Source organism: Antechinus flavipes, chromosome 5, assembly GCF_016432865.1.
Source record: "Antechinus flavipes isolate AdamAnt ecotype Samford, QLD, Australia chromosome 5, AdamAnt_v2, whole genome shotgun sequence".
NCBI lineage: Eukaryota > Metazoa > Chordata > Mammalia > Dasyuromorphia > Dasyuridae > Antechinus > Antechinus flavipes.
The window spans coordinates 112,736,343-112,755,735 of record NC_067402.1 but is presented as its reverse complement, the minus strand read 5'-3'; the positions used below and the strand labels follow the sequence as shown (position 1 = coordinate 112,755,735).

General features: G+C 34.4%; 1 protein-coding gene across 2 annotated transcripts in view; it reads left to right on the top strand.

Annotated features, from left to right (window-relative positions):
- Nucleotides 1-19,393, top strand: part of MKLN1 (muskelin 1) — a 230,532-nt gene that overhangs the window by 124,270 nt on the left and 86,869 nt on the right. For both annotated transcript variants that reach the window (XM_051962233.1, XM_051962232.1), the window contains exon 9: nucleotides 17,699-17,811. In XM_051962233.1, coding sequence (XP_051818193.1) covers nucleotides 17,699-17,811 — 113 coding nt within the window. The remainder of the gene's footprint in view (nucleotides 1-17,698; nucleotides 17,812-19,393) is intronic.

Genomic DNA, 19,393 nt, shown 5'->3' with positions numbered 1-19,393 from the left:
TTCTGGAGAGCAATCTGGAATTATGCCCAAAAAGTTATCAAACTGTGCATACCCTTTGATCCAGCAGTGTCAAACACTATATTGCTATAGTTGACTATTTTGTCTTGTGAACCTAACCTATTCCATTGATCGACTAATCTATTTCTTAGCCAATACCAAATGGTTTGGTGACTGCTGCTTTATAATATAGTTTTAGATCAACACCTCTTCCTTATTAAGCAAGCTATTGTCCGGCCACATGAGCCCACTAGCTGCCTCTAAAGCTCTGCCTTTTCTCTCCTGCCTTGAGGCACAAGCTGCCTTCCATTCCTGGAATGTACAGCCTTCTCACCTCTCTGGCTTAGAATCCCTAGCACAAAGTTAAATTCATACACTACCTCCTATGGGGACCTTCTACTTCTGCTTCTTGGTGTTATATTCATTCTTAAATGAGTATGTATACACTTCTTTATTTACATGTTTTGTGTCTCCCTACCAGACACAGAAAAACATAAACTCCTTGAAGACAGGAACTATTTATTATTTAGTCATTAAGCTCAGTGCCTTCCCCCAGTAAGTGTTTTATAAATGTTTGTTGGATTGGATTTATAGCACCAGTGCTCTAGTCAAGCTTAAATTTGTCAAATGTTCTCTGACTTTTCATCCTACACACACACACACACACACACACACACACTTACTCTCACTCTCTCTCTCTTTCTCTCTCTCTCTCTCTCTCTCTCGCTTCCCCCATTCTATTTCCTTTGGCTTTCCTCATTCTTATAAATGGTCTTAGCACTCTTGGATAGGAGAAATCAGAAATCAATCAACTTATTTCTGTATACTTTTATTTTTTTTGTAGCATTTGCATGCTATTTCTTTTTCTGGTGTTTGCTTTCATGCCAATAGTATATTCCTGAATGATTCCAAATGATTTAGTTTTTACTAAATTTTCATTCAGGTATATGAAAAGGTCCTATTTCTGTCTGTTTCATTCAGATTTATTCTTAAGCTTTAACTGGGGCCACAAAGCTTTCATGGGCCAGAATGACATTTTGGCTGGACTCCAATAGGATGCTAATTCTCTGCCAGATTTTATTTTGCTCAGCTATCAATGAGGCTGTTGTGGTAAATGTGGGGTTTTTGGGGGTTTTTGTTTTTGTTTTTGTTTTATTTATTTTTTGCTCTGTGAGAATTTATGTGTACAAAGAGACTTGCTTTTCAGAAGGAACATTGGGAACCAAGAGCCCAAGAGGAAAGGTTATTAAAGTTAACGAACTAGGGTAACCTTATCAGAAGGATGCCCAGAAACACTACTAAACAAAAGGTCAATTGCTGTTTCAATTATATACATCTTTTTTTTTCCCCTCTATTTTCATTTTTTCCAGAAATTCATAACTCAATTGTGTTAATTAACTTTGTGGCTTGGCAAATGATTTTTATGCTTGATAAAAAGTCTTTTGAAGAAAAATTCTGTAAAATTCTCAATGTTCTGGAATTCTTTTAAATGTTAGCTACCTAATAGCAAAAAGTATGTTTTTAAGGCCTGAAATATGATTGTTTTGCTATTTAATTTTTCAAATTGTTCAGTATTTATTAGGTGCAATAAAGGTTCTGGATTCAGTATTTATATATAGTTAAATAAAATTCTGACCCACTGGATTTACATTCTAGGTAGACGTTTCAAAAAAATTGGGAAAAAGCTGGTTAATACTTCACATTAAAAATCTATCCTTGATGACCAATGCAATTTTTTTTCTTGAAGCTTCCTTACCTCCACTGGCCAAGCTCACTTGATAAAGCTATCCAAAAATATAAGAATATAAGTTAGCTGAAACCGAGGCAATATCCAGGCAATATTCTGGTGGTGAGTGTCAAATTCTTTCTTGTTGAGAGAATTGGCTAGGATATCTGTGGAATATAGAAGTGTTGTAGAATGGTAGAAATAGGAGATATGTTGGAGATCATCTAGTTCAACAACTTCATTTTATTTACAAATGAAGAAAGTAAAATTCAGTAGGCCTTTTTGGGGGCTTCAAAATTATGCCTCCTCAAATTTTGGCTTATCCTGGAATTTCCCTTAGTCCATGGAACCTCTTCACTCTCCTATCTTTGAAAGTCCTGATCCTCTTTTCAACTGGGCAGTTTTTCTGGAGACTTCCATTTATGGAGAGCCAGGGCTGGTCTGCCTTTGTTCTGTGCCTGGCTTTGTTCCTAACTTCTGCTGGACCTCAAAAACATCATTTCCCCTTGATTTCCTTCAGCTTCCTTTTATTTGTTATTTCCCCCCATTAAAATGTAAGAAAACAGCAACTGTTTTCTTCTAGCTTGCATTTGTTTCCCCAGTGCTTAAGATAGTACTGGCACATAATAAACACTTAATAAATGCATGTGTTCTCCCATGTATTTTCATGATCTCATAACTTTCTATAGAGTTATAGTCTGTATATAGATGATATTTTATACTGATATTTTCTCTGACAAGCAGTATGTGCCAGGTACTGAGATTCAAGATTCAAAAAGTGAGATAGTCCTTGTTCTCTAGGACTAAAATTGAGAAAATAAAGGAAATACCATCAAAAAAAATAAAACCCCTAGTATCTCTGAAGCTGTGGTAGGTTCTTAAATTATTCAATTTCAGAAAAGGAAATTGAAAAGGAACTATCAAAGGAAAAAAAAAAATTCCTGGCTATGATGGATTCTCAGGACCCATACTTCACAAATTATTCTTAAATATTAAAGCATCCTACCAGTGTCTTTTTATTTTTTTCCATTTTTTTAATTACAGCTTTTTATTTCTTGAAACATATGCATGGATAATTCTGCAACATTAGCCCTTGCAAAATCTTGTGTTTCAGTTTTCCCCTACCTTCTCCCACCCTCCTCACCTAGATGGCAAGTAGTCCAATATATATTAAATATGGTAGAAATATATGTTAAATCCAATGTATGTATACATATTTACACAATTATCTTGCTGTACAAGAAAAATCAAATCAAACCAGAAAAAAAAATGAAGAAAATAAAATGCAAGCAAAAAATAACAAAAAAGTGAAAATGCTATGCTGTGAACCACATTCAGTTCCCATAGTTCTCTCTTGGTGCAGATGGCTCTCTTCATCACAAGATCATTGGAACTGACATCAATCATCTCATTGTTGAAAAGAACCAAGTCCATCACAGTTGATCATCAGATAATCTTGTTATTGTGCATAATGATCTCCTGGTTCTCTTTACTTCATCTAGCATCAGTTCATATAAGTCTCTCCAGGCCTCTCTGAAATCATCCTGCTGATCGTTTCTTACAGAACAATGATATTCCATAACATTCATATACCACAATTTATTCAGCCATTCTCCAATTGATGGACATCCACTCAGTTTCCAGTTTCTTGCCACTACAAAAAGGGCTGCCACAAATATTATTGCACATGTGGGTCCCTTTCTACCAGGATCTTTTTATGAGGCAAATACAATTCTGATACCTAAGCTAAGGAAAGTTAAAAACAGAATACTATAGGGCAATATCATTAATGAATATTGGATAAAAATTTTAAACAAATTCCTGCTAAACAAATTATAACTATTTATTGAAAAACTTTTTCTTAGGACCAAATAGAATTTATATAGGCAATGCCAGGATGATTCAACATTAGGAAATTAACATTAATCATTTTAAAAACTAGAATATCCCCAAACCATATGATCATTTAAAATCATGCAGAAAAGATCTTTGACAAAGTATAGCACTCTTTTATGCCAAAAACTGTATTAAGTATAGACATGGAAAGACTTTTTTTTTTTTTAAATATCATAAAAAGCATCTATTTAAAACCAAAAGCTTATATACTTTTGGAGGTACAGTAAAATTCTTGCTAGTACATTCCAGAGGGAAGCACGGACTTTTTACTATCCCCATTGTTAACTGATACAGTTTTAGAAACATTAAAAAAGACAAGATAAAGAAATTAAAGGCACAATCATAAGTAAAGAAGGGAAGAAACTATCCCTATTTGCTGATGATCGGATGGCATATCTGGAAAATTCTAGGGAATCAGCAAGGATATTAATAAAATAATGAAATAGGTTTACAAAGTCTTGTTCTACAAAATTAATCCCCCCAAATCAACAGCATTTCTATATAATAAAAAACGAAAAATAATAACAATACCCTCAAGAAGCAAAAAACAGGAGAATGCCATTCCAAATAACTACAAAATACTTAAAATTCTATATCCCTATTGAGTGTGTGTGTGTATGTGTGTGTGTGTGTGTGTGTGTGTATGTATATATATGTAAATTCCCTCTGAGCCAATTCTAATGGCTTCACTTCTCTCTTCCCCTTCCCTGTAAGAGCTTTTTCTTGTCTCTTTTTTATGGTAGATCCTTTGCCAAATTATCTGGGGATCAGTCTGCCAAAAAAAAGAAACCAAACCAAAAAAGACTTGTCCATATTAAGTTAGAAAGTGTTTCTTGAAGAAATATAGAGGTGAAGCCAAGATGGTAGAGTAAAGATAGGAACTCATCTTACCTCTCACCCATACTATTCAAAATTCTTTTAAATAATGACTATAAACAAATTTTAGAGTATCACAACATCCAGAAAGATGGAGTAGAACTTTTGCCAGCCAAAGGCAATTTAGAAGATCAACAGCAAAGGTCTGTGTCCCCAGAGAGCCCAATATACAGTTTGACCTCGCCAGCACAGGCCTGGTCCTGGCCCAACCTCTGACTCCATGACAATTCTGGAGACTTCCAGATCTCTCAATCCAGAGGCAGCAAACAGGACCTAGAAGGTTAGCAAGAAAGGTCTATGGAACCAGAGTGAAAGCCCAGTGCGCAATCCCAGTACTGCCTGCACCAGCATGGCCCTAGTCCCAGCTCTGACAGAACTCTATCATCAGTAGGGTGGGACCTCAGAATCAGCATCAGTGCTGAAGGCTTCTGAATCTCCCTGCCTGGGGACACCAGGGAGGACTTGGAAGGTCAGCAGAGGTCTCTGGCAATGGAATGGTAGTCTGGTGTGCAATCCTAGTGTAAGCTACCATCCTGACATTCTAGAACCAGAGAGTAAAATAGAAATGGAAAGAATCCACTGATTATCTCCTGAAGGAGATCCCAAAATGAAAACTCTCAGGAATATTATAGCCCAATTCTGAAACTTCCAAGTCAAGGGGAAAATATTGCAAGCATCCAGAAAGTGTAAGTATAGTGGAGCCACAGTCAGGATAACAAGATTGAGCAATTTCCACATTAAGGGACTTGGAATATGATATTCTGAAGAGCAGTGGAACTAGAATTACAACTAAGAATCACCTGCCCAGCCAAACTGAGTATAATCATTCAGAGGAAAAGATGATCATTCAATGAAATAGAGCATTTTCAAGCATTTATGATGAAAAGAACAGAACCAAATGAAAGATTTGATTTTTAAAAACAGGTTTCTGGAGAAGCATAAAGAGATAATCAGGAAAGTGAAATCATAAGGGACTTAATTAGATTTATGTTTACATTCCTATATGGGAGAATGATATTGTAACTCATTAAAACTATTGTGGCAGTTATAGAAAGACTATATAAAGACAGAGAGCATAGGTATGAGTTGAATATGAAGGGATATCTTTTTTTTTTTTAATGATGTAATTAAGGGATGAAAGAAAAAAAAACTAGTAGAAAGGGAATGGGAGAAGTGCAGTGGGGCAGATTATCAACCATAAAAAAAGAGGCAAGAGAAAGCTTTTATAGGGCAGGGGAAAAGGGAAATGAAGCCATTAGAATTGGCTCAAAGAGAGAATTAATAGCAGATATAGGGGTATAGAAATCTATCTTACCTGTAGGAAAGCTAGAGGGGAATAAAATATGGGAAGGGGGGGAGGGTGATAAAAGAGAAGGCATATTGGGGGAGGGAGTGGTCAATAGCAAAATATTTTGAGGAAGGACAGGGTAAAAGGAGAAAAAATAATTGGACCGGGGAGGGTATACATTTAGCAATAGTAATTATCAAAAAGTTTTTGAAGCAAGTTTCTCTGATGAGGACTCATTTCTCAAACATAGAGGCAACTGAATCAAATTTATAAAAAATAAGAGCCATGCCCCAATTGATAAATGATCAAAAGATATAATCTTTTTTATTATATTATATAGCCTAAAGGGCTATAAATTCATGCTTATCTTTTGATCTGATAATACCACTACTAAGCATGAATACCAAAAGAGATTCAAGAAGAAAAAAGGAAAATGAAGTATTATGTACAAAAATATGTTCATAGCAAATCTCAGGGCAAAAAAAAAAAATGGAAATCAAAGGGATACCTATCAATTGACAAATGGCTCAATGAACTGTATTTGTGATGAAATATTATTGTTCTATGGGAAAAGATGAGCAGGATGCTCTCAAAAAAAAAAAAAATCTGATAAGTCTTCCATGAACTCAAGCAAAGTGAAATACAAAGTAATAGCAGTGTTCTGGAATAATCAGATGTAAATGACTTTGCTAATTCTCAGTAGTACAACTATCCATGATTACTCTGAAGGGCTTATGATAACTCCTATCCATACCCAAAGAAGGAACTGATTGTGTCTGAATACAGATTGAAGCATTCTCTTCCTCTATCTCTTTTTCTTTTTAATTTTTCTTAACAGTTTTTATTTTCATTAGGTTGGGAGAGCTGTGTTTTCTTTCATAACTTGACTTTTATGAAAATGTTTTGCATAACTTCACATGTGTTTTCTTAATTGTGAGTGGGGATAAGGGATAGAACGTAGAACTCAAAAATTTTGAAAACAAATGTAAAAATTTTTTTTTTGCTTTGTATGTAACGGGGGGAAAATATTAAATAAATAAAATTAAATTTAAAAAACCCCAAATAACTTTACTAGATGAAGAAATATCCAATGAACTTAACTATGTTGTGTCGATATAATAAATAACAATATTCCCAAAGTTAATTTTTATTTTTAATGTTATACCAATTAAATTATCAAGAGGATACTTTGTAGAACTTGATAAAATAACCAAATTCGTTTGGAAAAGTAAAAGGTTGAAAACAAATGGGAAATAATGAAAATAAATAGGGATGAAGGACATCAAAATATATTATAAAAAAGTAGTCATCAGAACCATATGATTGGTTTAAAAAAAAAGAAAGAAAGAAACACATCAGATAAATACATCAGAAACTGTGTTTGCTAAAGTGAAAAGCAAATTACCTAAGAAAAAAACTACTTACGTGATAAAATCTGCTGGGAAAACTGAAAGCTTTTTGGCAGAAGTTAAATCGACACCTTATACCATATTTCACAGTACATTCTAAATAGACATATGACTTTAATATCAAAAGTAATTATTCTTAAGAATTGAAAGGAAGGGGCAGCTAAGTGATGCAGGGGAGTCATGACCCTGGAGTCAGGGGGACCTGACATCTGTCCTTAGACACTTAACACTTACTATGTGACCCCCACAAGTCAAGTAACTCTGATTGCTTTGCATGAGCCCCCTCCTCCCCAAATTCAAATAGAAGTATATCATATAGCTCTTACAACTTTGAATTGGAGCTGTATTCTAAACTAAATAGAAGAAGCAATTACCAGTGATAAAATAAGCAATTTAAATTAGATCTACAGGAACAAAAATCAATGCATCGAGGCTAAGAAAGGAATTGGTTGAATGGGAAAGTTTTTATATCAGAATTTTCTGATAATTATGAGGTGTTGTCTTATATATATGTACACAAAGACACATACTCTAATGGCCATTTCCTAATAGATAAGTGGGCCAAAAAAGTGTGAAGAAACACTTTTCAACAAAAATTTCAAAGTATTCAAATCACATGGAAAAATGTTCAAAATCACTAATAATACGAGGAAAAGGAAATCAAAATAATCCTGAAGTTTTATCTTATAATTTGAAAAATGACAACACATCAGTAGTCAGTGTTGGAGAAGTTGTGAAAGAATAGGCACACCATATATTGTTGGTGAAGCTGTGAAATGATAACCATTTTGGAAAGCAATTTGGAATTATGCCAAAAAGGTGACTAAAATGTCCATACCCTTTGAACCAGAGAGTGTATTACTAGGTATATATCCCTACAAATAGTTAAGAAATAAGTCCCCATGTATATCAAAATATTTATAGCAGCACTTTCTGTGCTAAGATTTGAGTGTCAAGTTATAGAACATAAATGGAATGGAATTGTTACTGTGGTATAAGAAATGGTAAATGGCATGTAAAAATATACATGTAAATAGGACCAATAAATAGCATACACAGTGATTGTAGCAACATAAATGGAAAGCATACCAAAATGACAAAAATTTAAAAGTAAATAAATCAAAATCATAAAGGTCAAGCATGATTTGAATGAAAAGATAGGAGAGGACATGTAGTTAAATATTGCACATGTTTTCAGACTTTTTCAATATGTTTATCAGTTGTGATGATTTTTTTTCCCTTTTTAAAAAAATCTCTGCCAGATAAAAAGTAAGTGTTGCTAGATATAACTATAATGATGTAAGAAATAAGACTTTTTTTTTTAAACAAACTGATGAAGGGACAGTTGATGAATAGAATGCTAATGCAAATATGGTCTCAGACACTTAGGCAAGTCACTTAATCCTGATTTCCTAGCACTCTTTCCCCTCACTCCTCAAAAAAAGCCCAACCAAAAAACAGTCCAAAGCAAAATAAAAGCTGATGAAATAGGGAAAATTGTAGTGAAAACAAAAATAAAGGCTTTTGGTTTGTTTTTAGTGATTGTATTGGGGAAGCAGCCATTGAGGAACTTCCTCTACCAATGTAGATTGGTACCTTTTCTGAGTCTTACAATCCTTTAGCAAGTATTCAGAGGTTACAAACAGGAAAGAGTTTTGTGAAAGATAATTGTTCTTTATTTTTAATTTTGGTACTTCTCCTCCTTACTTGAAAAACACATGCTTGAGAAGACATATGCATGCACATATACCCCCCTCTCTCTCAGCAAAACAACTGTGCAACAGAGAGAAGTTAAATAATTTTGTGATAAAATATATAATTTACTTCTGGGGGCAGAGCCAAGATGGCGGAGAAGGCACACACGGCTCTCTAAGCTCCTCTCATTCCCCTCATAACCAACTATTTAATTCAGCCTCAAAAATAGCTCTTCACTGCTTAAATTCATGAAGATTAGAAGCACTACAACTTACCAGCCGAAGTCAGTCTGGAAGATCGCCAGGAAAGGTTTGTCCTGAGGGGCCAGGAATAGACTAGCACAGGCAGCGAGAGACTAGCGTCCTGAGCAGAGGCGGCGGGGTGGGGGTGATCTCTGTGGCTAGAGAATTTATAGAGACGACTCTGCTATAGGCTAACTGCTCTGCCTTGATTACACTGTAGTAAACTGGCAGAGAAATTAAAGCCTAAAACAGAAGGTACTCTTAAAAACGCCAGAACTTAACAAGATCTGGCTGTAACCACTCAAATCCGGAAGTGACTCGGGCAGACTGTAACACAAGCCTGCAGCCATGTCCTGCAGTTTGGGGCTTTTGCGGGGGCAGTTGCAAATCTGCATGGCAGGGGGGCACAGCCTGGGCAGCCTCTAATCGGCACAGTGTGGGGCTCGGCCTGGGGCAATACAACTTCCCCAGAAGACTGCTTCCTGGGCAGACACTTCCAGTCCCTGCAAATCCATTCACTGCTCAACTGCTAATACCCACAGCCCCAGGGTGCGATTTGGCTTAGGGTAGTGAAACTCTCACTGCTCAGTGTCTAGCCCCACGGCAGTCGTTATCTGACACTGTGGGGATTCTTTGCAGGGCACTTTCCCAGCTGCGCCCTGCAGGCCTGAGTTACTCCTGGGTGGGAAACTCTTTCCCAGAGCACTCCAGTACCTTGCTGCTTTTGTACCCAGTTGGCAGGATAGCTACTCGACCATATACCTTTCACTGCTCTGCAGAGGAAGCTGGTAACCTCCTGGCCCTGAAGGCAGATCCTACAGGCTTTAAAAAATGAGTAAAAAAAAAATCAAAAGGACGATTGATAGATTCTATACAGAAAGAGAGCAGCTTTTCAACCCTGAAGAGACTAACAGCAGACAGTCTCCAGAAAATTGTTGGTCCTTAACATAAAAGCCTCTCCTAGAAGAGACTATTAAAAACCTTAAAAGAGAACTAGAAGAAAAATGGGGAAAGGAAAGAGAAGCTATGCAAGAGAGCAACAACTTCCTGAAATGTGAATTGGAAAAGATAAAAAAAACTCCCAACAAGTGCAGGGACACAGAATTTGTGAATTGGAAAAAGAAAACAACTACTTAAAAAAAAAAAAAATAGTAGAATGGAAAAAAAAAACTCCATAGAGCAAAAAAATTGAATTGAACATATACAAAAAAGAAGTTAAAAAAAGCTAATGAAGAAAATAACTCACTAAAAATCAGAACTGAACAATTAGAAATGACTGATTCATTGAGACATCAAGAATCAGTAAAGCAAAACCAAAACAAAAAAAAAAAAATGAAAGATTGGAAAAAAATGTCAAATATTTACTTGGAAAAACAACAGACCTGGAAAATAGATCTAGGAGAGAGAACCTGAGGATCATTGGACTACCCGAAAATCATGATGGAAAAAAAAAAAAACCTAGATACTATTTTACAGGAAATCATCAAAGAGAACTGCCCAGAAGCAATAGAACCGGAAGGTAAAATAGGCGTTAAAAGAATTCATCGAACATCTTCTGAAAAAGACCCTAAAATAAAGACTCCAAGGAATATTGTGGCCAAACTTGAGGATTTTCAGACTAAAGAAAAATTTTTACAAGCAACCAGGAAAAAACAGTTCAAATACTGAGATGCCACAATAAGGGTCATGCAAGATCTGGCTGTCTCAACATTAAAGGATCGAAGGTCCTGGAATCAGATATTCTGAAAGGCAAAAGAGCTTGGAATGCAGCCAAGAATAAACTATCCAGCTGAATATTTTTTTCCATGGAAGAAGATGGACATTTAATGAAATAGAGGAATTCCATTTGTTTCTAAGGAAAAAATTAGACTTAAACAAAAAATTTGATCTCCAACAACAGCATTCAAGAGAAGTAGAAAAAGGTAAAAGGAACTCTTGAGAATTGTATTTCTGTTGTGGATATACATAAAAACCATATGTATAATTTGATTTTACCGATATAACATAAAAAAGGGAAGTAGAAATGGAAAGGGGATAGTGTAAGAAAAAAGGGAAAAGGGGAGATAAAAAGAGGGAAACTACATGCGACGATGAGGCAAAGGAAACCTATCATATCTGAGAGAACTTAGAGGGAGGAACATTGTGTGAATCCTACTCTCATCAGAGTTGGCTCAAAGAGGAAATAATTGACATTTGTTTTACAGAGATTCTTCTCTCACTTCATTAAAAAGTGGGAGAGGAAAAGGGAAAAGGAAAAAGAGTAATAAGGGAATGGTACAAGAAAGGGGAAGGGATTTAAAGGGAGGAGAGAGGGATAATAAAGAGGGAGAGCTGCGTGATGCAAGTGGGATCAATAAGTTTAATGCTAGGGAAGAAGGGAAGGAGAGCAGGAAAAAGAAAAGTATAATCTGGGGATATTAGGATGGCAGGAAATACAGAATTAGTAATTTTAACCGTAAATGTGAATGGGATGAACTCTCCCATAAAGAGGAGGTAGATAGCAGACTGGATCAAAAGTCAGAACCCTACAATATGTTGTTTACAGAAAACACATTTAAAACAGGGAGATACATACAGAGTAAAGGTAAAAGGCTGGAGCAGAATCTATTATGCTTCAGATGAAGTCAAAAAAGCAGGGGTAGCCATCCTTATCTCAGATCAAGCAAAAGCAAAAATTGATCTAATTAAAAGAGATAAGGAAGGAAACTATATCTTGCTAAAGGGTACTATAGACAATGAAGCAATATTAGTATTAAACATATATGCACCAAGTGGTATAGCATCTAACTTAGGAGAATTTAAGAGAGTTGCGAGAAGAAATAGACAGCAAAACTATAATAGTGGGAGATCTTAATCTTGCACTCTCAGATTTAGATAAATCAAATCACAAAACAAATAAGAAAGAAATTAAAAAGAGAACTAGAATATTAGAAAAATTAAGTATGATAGATCTCTGGAGAAAACTGAATGGTGACAGAAAGGAGTATACACAATAATTGACCATATATTAGGACATAAAGACCTCAAAATTAAATGCAGGAAGGCAGAAATTGTAAATATTTTCTTTTCAGATCACAATGCAATAAAAAGTACATTCAACAAAAAGTTAGGTGTAAATAGACCAAAAAGTAATTGGAAACTTAAATAATCTCATCTTAAAGAATGATTGGGTGAAACAGCAAATTATAGACACAATTAATAATTTCACTCAAGATCATGACAATGGTGAGACATCATACCAAAATTTATGTGATGCAGCCAAAGTGGTAATAAGGGGAAATTTTATATCCTTAGAAGCTTACTTGAATGAAATAGAGAAAGAGAAGATCAATGAATTGGGCCTTCAACTTAAAAAGCTAGAAAAAGACCAAATTTAAAACCCCGAATCAATTACTAAACTTGAAATTCTAAAATTAAAGGAGAAATTAATAATATAGAAAGTAAAAAAAAAAAAAACCTATTGAACTAATAAATAAAACTAAGAGTTGGTTTTATGAAAAAACCAATAAAATTGATCAACCTTTGGTAAATCTGATTAGAAAAAGGAGAGAGGAAAATAAAATTAGTAGTCTTAAAAATGAAAAGGGAGAACTTTCCACCAATGAAGAGGAAATTAAAGAAATAACAAGGGGTTACTTTGCCCAACTTTATGCCAATAAATTTGATAACCTAAGCAAAATGGATGACTACCTCCAAAAATATAGGCTTCCTAGATTATCAGAGGAGGAAGTAAATTGCTTAAATAGTCCCATTTCAGAAAAAGAAATAGAACAAGCTATTAATCAACTCCCTAAAAAAAAATCCCCGGGACCAGATGGATTTACATGTGAATTCTACCAAACATTCAAAGAACAATTAGCCCCAATGCTTTATAAACTATTTGAAAAAATAGGGAATGAAGGAGTCCTACCAAACTCCTTTTATGACACAGACATGGTACTGATACCTAAAACCAGGTAGGTTGAAAACAGAGAAAGAAAATTATAGGCCAATCTCCCTAATGAATATTGATGCTAAAATCTTAAATAAGATATTAGCAAAAAGACTACAGAAAATCATCCCCAGGATAATACACCACAATTAAGTAGGATTTATACCAGGAATGCAGGGCTGGTTCAATATTAGGAAAACTATCAGTATAATTAGCCATAGTAATAATCAAATTAACAAAAACCATATGATCATCTCAATAGATGCAGAAAAAGCATTTGATAAAATCCAACATCCATTCCTATTAAAAACTCTTGAGAGTATAGGAATAAATGGACTCTTCCTTAAAATAATCAGTAACATCTGTTTAAAACCAGCAGTAAGCATCATATGTAACGGGAACAAACTGCAACCATTCCCAATTAGATCAGGAGTGAAACAAGGTTGCCACTATTACCATTACTATTTAATATTGTATTAGAAATGCTAGCTCTGGCAATGAGTTGAAAAAGAGATTAAAGGAATAAGAATAGGCAGTGAGGAAACCAAATTATCACTCTTTGCTGATGATATGATGGTATACTCAGAACACCCCAGAGACTCTATTAAAGTTATTAGAAACAATCCACACCTTTAGCAAAGTTGCAGGATGCAAAATAAACCCATATAAGTCATCAGCATTCTTATATATCACTAACAAGAGAAATTCCATTTAAAGTAACTACTGATTGTATAAAATATTTAGGAATCTATCTGCCAAGGGAAAATCAGAAACTTTATGAGCAAAACTATAAAACACTTTCCACACAAATTAAGTCTTATCTAACCAACTGGAAAAATATTAAATGCTCTTGGATTGGGTTAGCAAATATAATAAAGATGACAATACTCCCTAAACTAATCTATTTATTTAGCGCTATACCAATCAGACTCCCAAAAAAACTGTTTTGATGACCTAGAAAAAATAACAACAAAGTTCATATGGAAAAGCAAAAGGTCAAAAATTTCAAGGGAATTAATGAAAAAAAAAAATCAAATGAAGGTGGCCTAGCTGTACCAGATTTAAAATTATATTATAAAGCAACAGTTATTAAAACCATCTGGTATTGGGTAAGAAATAGACTAGTTGATCAATGGAATAGGTTAGGTTCAAAGGACAAAACAGCCAATAACTTTAATAATCTAGTGTTTGACAAACCCAAAGACCCCAGTTTTTGGGATAAGAATGCATTATTTGACAAAAATTGTTGGAAAAATTGGAAATTAGTATGGCAGAAACTAGGCATTGACCCACACTTAACACCGTACACCAAGATAAGGTCAAAATAGGTTCATGACCTAGGCATAAAAAATGAGATTATAAATAAATTGGAGGAGCATAGGATAGTTTACCTCTCAGACCTGTGGAAGAGAAAGGAATTTATGACCAAAGAAGAAGAAGAGATCACTGTTGACCACAAAATAGAAAATTTTGATTATATCAAATTGAAAAGTTTTTGTACAAACAAAACTAATGCAGACAAGATTAGAAGGGAAGCAATAAACTGGGAAAACATTTTTACAGTCAAAGGTTCTGATAAAGGTCTCATTTCCAAAATATATAGAGAATTGACTCTTAGTTTATAAGAAATCAAGCCATTCTCCAATTGATAAATGGTCAAAGGATATGAATGTACAATTCTCAGACAAAGAAATTGAAACTATTTATAGACATATGAAAATATGCTCCAAATCATTATTAATCAGAAATGCAAATTAAGACAACTGTGAGATACCAGTACCAGTACACACCTGTAAGATTGGCTAGAATGACAGGGAAAGATAATGCGGAATGTTGGAGGGGATGTGGGAAAACAGGGACACTGATACATTGTTGGTGGAATTGTGAACACATCCAGCCATTGTGGAGAACAATTTAGAACTATGCTCAAGAAGTTATCAAACTGAGCATACCCTTTGATCCAGCAGTGTTTCTACTGGGTTTATACCCCAAAGAGATACTAAAGAAGGGAAAGGGACTTGTATATGCCAAAATGTTTGTGCCAGCCCTGTTTGTAGTGGCTAGAAACTGGAAAATGAATGGATGCCCATCAATTGGAGAATGGTTGAGTAAATTGTGGTATATGAACGTTATGGAATATTATTGTTCTGTAAGAAATGACCAGTAGGATGAATACAGAGAGGACTTTTGAGACTTACATGAACTGATGCTAAGTGAAATGAGCAGAATCAGGAGATCATTATATACCTCAACAACTATACTGTTTGAGGATATATTCTGATGGAAGTTAATTTCTTCGATAAAGAGAGCTAATTCAGTTTCAATTGCTCAAGGATGGACAGAAGCAACTACACCCAAAGAAAGAACAATGGGAAATGAATATAAACTGCTTGCATTTTTGTTTTTCTTCCTGGGTTATTTATACCTTCTGAATCCAATTCTCCCTGTGCAACAAGAGAACTGTTTGGTTCTACACACATATATTGTATCTAGGATATACTGTAACCTATTTAATGTGTAAAGGACTGCTTGCCATCTGAGGGAGGGAGTGGAGGGAAGGAGGGAGGGGAAAAAATCAGAATAGAAGTGAGTGCAAGAGATAATGCTGTAAAAAATTACCCTGACATGAGTTTTAAAAAACCCAAAAAACTATGATTGTAAAAATAAAAAAATAAAAAGAGCAAAAAAAAAAAAAAAAACATAATTTATCAATATAGTTGGCAGATTAATCAGAGTACAAAAGTTTTTATACCAGGAATGATTTCTAGATTCATCTGAAGTGGCAAAACACTTAATAATTTAAGTTACTATGGGGATTTTGTTTTACCCAGTTTTTGGTCATACCAGAAATGTGCATTTTTTGATATTTATGAAATTAATGAAAATATTTGTGACTTTATGTAATGGAAAGAGTCAGAAAACTAGAGCTGAAATCAAATTTATCTTTGTCACTTTGGGCAAATTGCTTCAATTCTATTTCTTCATGTGTTTATTGAGGGTTTGTTATGAGGGGGTAGCTAACGTCCCTTTCAGAAAACCCCACATAGGGACATGAAGACTTAGACATGACTGAACAGCAACAAGAATGTTTTGGATTATATTCCTAGTATTTCACTTTTTAAAAAATTTACTTTGGAAAGAATCTGCAAAATTAGCCACAGTAATGGCAAAATATTAATGTGTTGTTGTTGCAACTTTGGAGAAGCAAAGTTCTTCCAAGAGACTTTTAATGTTGTCCAGTTCAGTTTCTTTATTTTGTGGAAAAGAAGCTAAAGATCAGAAAAAACATCTTTGGGACTTCTTTTACTACCAAGTAGAGTTACAGAGTTTAAAAAACAAAAAGTTGATAAATGTGGATAGGTCTGATGGAAATGCTATGATGATAAATTATTGACCTGAATATAATGTGAAAAATCTGCTGTGTAAAGCTGTGTTTGGGTGTCTTAATTTTCTCTTGAAAACTACTGGCTAATTCTCCAATTGAGAAATGGTCAAAGGATATGAACAGACAATTTTCAGATGGTGAAATTGAAACTATTTCTACCCATGTGAAAAGATGCTCCAAATCTATTGATCAGAGAAATGCAAATTAAGACAACAATGAGATACAATACACACCTGTCAGATTGGCTAAGATGACAGGAAAAGATAATGGCGAATGTTGGAGGGGATATGGGGAAACTGGGACACTGATACATTATTGGTGGAGTTGTGAATGAATCCAACCATTCTGGAGAGCAATTTGGAACTATGCTCAAAAAGTTATCAGATTGTGCATATCCTTTGATCCAGCAGTGTTTCTACTGGGATTATATCCTAAAGAGATCTTAAAGAAGGGAAAAGAACCCACATGTGCCAAAATGTTTGTAGCAGCCCTCTTTGTAGTGGCCAGAAACTGAAAACTGAATGGATGCCCATCAATTGGAGAATGGCTGAATAAATTGTGGTATATGAATATTATGGAATATTATTTTTCTGTAAGAAATGACCAGTAGGAGGATTTCAGAAAGGCCTGGAGAGACTTAAATGAACTGATGCTGAGTGAAATAAGCAGGACCAGGAGATCATTATAACACTTCAACAACAATACTGTATGAGGATGTATTCTGATGGAAGTGGCTCTCTTCGACAATGATAGGATCCAAATCAGTTCTGATGATCAGTAATGAACAGAACCAGCTACACCCAGAGAAAGAAGACTGGGAAATGAGTGTGGACCACAATATAGCATTTACACTCTTTCTGTTATTGTTTGCTTACATTTTTGTTTTTCTTCCCAGGTTATTTTTACCTTCTTTCTAAATCACATTTTTCTTGTGTAACAAGACAACTGTGTAAATATGTATACATATATTGTATTTAATATACACTTTAACATAATACGTATTGGATAGCCTGCCATCTAGGGATGGGAGTGAAGGGAAGGAGGGGAAAAGTTGGAACAGAAGTTTTTGCAAGGGTCAATGTTGAAAAATTACCCATGCATATGTTTTGTCAATAATAAGCTATAATTTTAAAAAGAAAAAAAGAAAGAAAGAAAGAAAACTACTGGCTAAATATAGGAAAGAAAGGAGTTAGTCCCTTCACAATGTCTGTCTTATTTAAAATAACAACACTATATTTTTCCAATTATTACAGAAACTGTTTATTTGTTTGGTGGCTGGGATGGAACACAAGATCTGGCTGACTTCTGGGCATACAGTGTGAAGGAGAATCAATGGACTTGTATATCTAGAGACACTGAGAAAGAGGCAAGTTCTGAAGTATTTCATATATCATCTTGTTAACGGTTTGGAAAATAGTATGTGTGTATGATATATTCTGATTTTTCAGATGATTTTGTATATTTTATCTTAAGTATAATATGGTCAGATTTAGTTCTGGTACCATATACTGTAGTAAAGAGGCACAGTGGATGGATGGACTGTTTAGCCTAGTCAGGAAGATCCATATTCCTGAGTTCAAATCTGGCCTCAGACACTTAGTAGCTTGTTGGCCTCAGTTTCCTCATTTGTAAAGTGAGCTAGAGGATTAGCTAGATGTTAGAATGAGTATGGCACCAAGTCTGGAGACAGAAAGACCTTTTTCATGAGTTCAAATATGGCCTAAATAAAGAATATATTATAATATATGTGTATAAATAAAGAATTTCTCTACTGTTTTATCTGCAAGTCCCTTTGTCTTGGACACTAGGATCTTTTTGTTCTCCAGGCCAGGAAGTTTAATAAGGGAAGCTAAAGTCAATCCATTTTCATGGGAGGAAGAAGTCAAGAAACTTAGGAATCTTGAGTTAAGAAAATGTAGGATCTGTCAAGTTTCTCTGTATTTTTCTTTTATCATTTTAAAATTTAAAATAATTTCATTATATGATTTATTTAGTGCCCCATTTGAGGGGCATCCATTTTTTTTTTTGTTTGTTTTTTATTGTTTTTGTTTTGCTTTTGGCTGCAACAAAAGATGCTTTTATAAACATTTTTGTATATATAGATACTTTTCCCTATTTATGTTTTCTTTGGAACATTCTAGTAGTAGAATCTCTGGGTCAAAGGGTATGTATAATTGTTTTTATTTTTTTAGCCATTATTCCAAATTGCCTTTGCAGGATGGTTGGATACATTCACAGTTCCAACAAAGCATTAGTGTGCCTTTCTTCTACCTGACATTATTTTAAAACAAAATTAATTTTAATTCATGTTAATTTTAAGAACTATATTAAATAGCACTTTTTAAGCTTTAGAATATATTTATCTTACCAAATATTTGTATCAATATACAATACATATATACAGATCTAATGGTGAAACCTTTTCCCTTCTCATACTATCATCAGTTCATTGCAAGGGCTAAAAATGTCTGTTTTAGAGAGTGTGACATATTTTGTATAGATATCATTTAGAATTCATATATACATGTTACCTAATATTTCTTGGATTCTTAAAAAAATGATCAGAAATCTGATAGGGAGGGGCTAGGATAGAAGAAGTGCAGAGGAAAAATTGTCAGTGTACAATTAAATAAATAGCATTACAAACAGGTTTGGTGACACTACAGAGGAATTTGGATGTGTGTACATTTGTGTACATTTAATAATGCACAGATAAATGCTATTTTGAGATAATATTGATCAAAGCATCATAAGTTGGCAGATTCCAGACTTAAAGAGAAAATATATCAATTTGGAGGAAATAAATTTCTGTAGAATTTATCAAGCTTTAGCCAGACAATATTACTGGGCACTGAATATACAAATACATAGAGTGAAATGATCCCTACTTGAAATGAGCTTACATTCAGAGAAGGAAAGCTGTTAAGTACACTTAAAGTATATACAAC